Source organism: Enoplosus armatus, chromosome 7 (genome assembly GCF_043641665.1).
Source record: "Enoplosus armatus isolate fEnoArm2 chromosome 7, fEnoArm2.hap1, whole genome shotgun sequence".
In the NCBI taxonomy this organism is placed as follows: domain Eukaryota; kingdom Metazoa; phylum Chordata; class Actinopteri; order Centrarchiformes; family Enoplosidae; genus Enoplosus; species Enoplosus armatus.
The window spans coordinates 1,530,001-1,533,003 of record NC_092186.1 but is presented as its reverse complement, the minus strand read 5'-3'; the positions used below and the strand labels follow the sequence as shown (position 1 = coordinate 1,533,003).

At 44.7% G+C, this 3,003-nt stretch overlaps 1 protein-coding gene across 1 annotated transcript in view; it reads right to left on the bottom strand.

Annotated features, from left to right (window-relative positions):
• Nucleotides 1-680: 680 nt before the first annotated feature.
• The window catches only part of LOC139287685 (myomegalin-like), a 44,611-nt gene continuing 42,288 nt past the window's right edge, over nt 681-3,003 (bottom strand). Inside the window, exon 10 of the mRNA XM_070908849.1 lies at nt 681-725. Coding sequence (XP_070764950.1) covers nt 681-725 — 45 coding nt within the window. The remainder of the gene's footprint in view (nt 726-3,003) is intronic.

Genomic DNA, 3,003 nt, shown 5'->3' with positions numbered 1-3,003 from the left:
CACAACACGGAGCAGTGAATTAACTACCAACAATATAACAGCACTTTAAAGTCGAGTCAACTGCTTTAGTCGCATGTAAAAGGTGTCAGAGTTTCTTTGGATTGTGAGATGAAATCACAACTGTTCAGCTTTAAAGTGCTGATTTGTTGCCTGGACTCTTTTTCAGGTGTCTCATTCGTCCAAACTGAGAAGCTGCGGAGAGTCAACCGCTCTGATTCAGTCTTTTTGATGGAGATGGAACATAAACTAGGTCACTTGATGGGATCGGGATCAGAAGGGAGCCGCTTCAGCATCCCAGGTTTTTTTTCTGATTCAAAAACACAAATGTGGTCGGGATCAGCTGACATGACGCCGTGATCCGCAGCGTGGATTCAGTGCAGAAGCCCTCCAGGCAGAGCGGATGTGAGTGCATCCCTGCACGTTCTCACTTCCTCGGTGGTAAATCTGCAGTCATGTGTTGTCACATCCATCCGGGTTCCACTCCGGCCGGCGGGTCCGCAGTGATTCCGGAGTAGAAACGATCCTCCGTTGATGTCACTGCTGTATGTTTTGGCTTTTAAATCAATGACGTCTCTCTACACGGCAGCATCTCCCCGCCGCAGCAGCCGCCCTCGTTATTATCCGACACGAACACGGAAAGAAACGACGTGTCCTCGTCGACGGTTCGGATGTTTGTCGGTTCACCGGAGACCGTCCGAGTCCCCGTCCCGTTCTCTCCTCAGCAGCTGAGGATGGAGGGAGAGGCTGTCACACCTCGAGCCGCTTTCATAACGAGACAACGAGGCAGCGGTGACAGAGCACAAAGATCGTCCATGTCTGAGAAGACGTCTCACTCCGCAGCTTTAACTAGTCCCGTCTGCAGAAGAGGGGCTGTGGTAGAGAAAGAAAACTACAAGTGTTTAAAATGTGCCTTAAAGTATGTATGAATGCTGAAGCATTATGACTTCCATTGTGACCCACATGGGTTTGTCCTTCTGTTTTTGTATGAAGTATTGTGTTTGCGTTATTTTCTATTTTAAATGTTATTATTCCCCTAGAAACTGATGTCTACATTGGTTTTGTCGATAAAGGTTTAAAAGTGGGCGTCCCCCATCTTTAAAACACTGAGGTGACTGATGATCTTGTGAAACTGCATGAAGAGGTTCCGGTTGTTTGTGTTTACAGCTTTCTTTCCGTTTGGTTCCCACATCAGTGTAGGAGTGAGACCTCTTCCGGCTGCCTGGACTGAACCATTCACTGGAAACAGGGGGGTCGCGGGGCCCTGCCCTTGAATGCACCGAGTGTCTCTTTTCAATAATTATTTAGGATGCCTTCAGGCGAAACATTGGACTACTTAATTTCCCCTTTCCTTAATTAATTATGTTAAAATTAATCAATTGTTTCCTTTAAGTAAAGACCAAAAGAAATACATTTGACACAGCATTCAAAATTAGAAAATATAACTTTAACATTAATTAGTCAACCAAACTCTTTAAGTTTGCTTTATTGGCCTTCTTTCTTTTATTATTATCATTTTTCGATCTTTTATGGTTATTTTATTTTTATCTCTACTTCGGGGTTTCGTCTGTTTGACTCCAGTTTTCTGAATACAAACACATGATTGTGTTGTAGCCGGTCTTTCAGCCTGGACACCTGCTTATTTCAACCATTTTGAGTATATATTTAATGTTATGCTTGTGGTGATGTTTATTTTGTCTGCTTAATTAAAACCGCTGCATTCAATCTCCATTCAAAGGATTTTATGTATGAACTTCAGCGGGTAAAAAAAACGGTTAATTTGTCTTTATTTCCAAATCATTAATATCAAAACATTGTGTGACAACTTGTGTCATTACAAATACAACATTTTTCATTTGCATGAAGCTTTTTCGAGTCAGTAAAACTCAGTACGTCAGTGTGCAGGGTGTTTTCCTTCAGGCTCATTAAATTCTCTAAATTGTCAGCGAGGAATGAGTTCACGGTTTTCCCAGGGGCTCCCAGTCCTAGTCCGGCCTTCACATGCATGTCACAGAATGAGGGAGGGGAGGGGGCTCTCGTGTCCCTGAATCACATGACGCTTTAATCGAGCTGTGCTCCTAAAAAGCTGAAGTCATTTTCAACAGACAGTCGGGATCTTTTTCCCACAGACTCACAGATACACGAGTCTTCATTTGTCTTTCATTATCGCAGCAGGCTGGATGTGTTGTTGATAGAAGTGTTTTCCTGTGTGTGTGTGTGTGTGTGTGTGTGACTCCCTCCTGGCCCTGACTGCGTCTACATTTGTCACCCTGCAGGCCTCTGGAGACACGACACCAAAACACTGATCGGCTGGAATGAGGCATGCAATCAAAAATCAATTAATCCTAATCAGAGATAAGTGCCAAACACCGCTGACAGACTTCACCCGCTGTTTATTTTTCTCAAAGTGGCAGAAATACCAAAGTGTGACAGCAGAGAATGAATGTGGACGCGGACAGAAGAGGTGTCTCCGCTGGTTTTCTTCTCTCAAACGTCTCACTTGTTGGTGAGCCGAAGTCAACAAGCGACTCCTTCTGCAGCCGCCTCATGAAGCCCGTCTGTGTGCGGCAGCCAGCAGACAGTGAGCTGATTATAATTACAGCTGGCGTCAGTGAGGCGTGCTGTACTGTACATGTGAGCGACGCTGTGTGACCTGATATTGGGGGGGGGGGTGGCTTTTGATGGGACCTGGGCCGGATTACTAACTGGGCAAAGTAAGCAACTGTAGGACCCCAGAACTCCAGGGGCCCCCGAAGGTCCACGCCTGCTGTGTGTCAACTGGTTTGTATCCGGTAATTAAAGTAATTAAAAAGTAATATCAACTGACAGGGTGGGGGCCATGGTTACTGTATTATCACCTGATTCTGAGGCCCTGACCTCAAAATCTATTTTTTTGTTATTTCAGTTTTGTGCCTAAATGTTGCATATTCTAATGATAGTTTATAGGAATGATATACAGGTTGCACACGATGGACACAGAGACAGAAAATGTCCCTGAAGGACAAA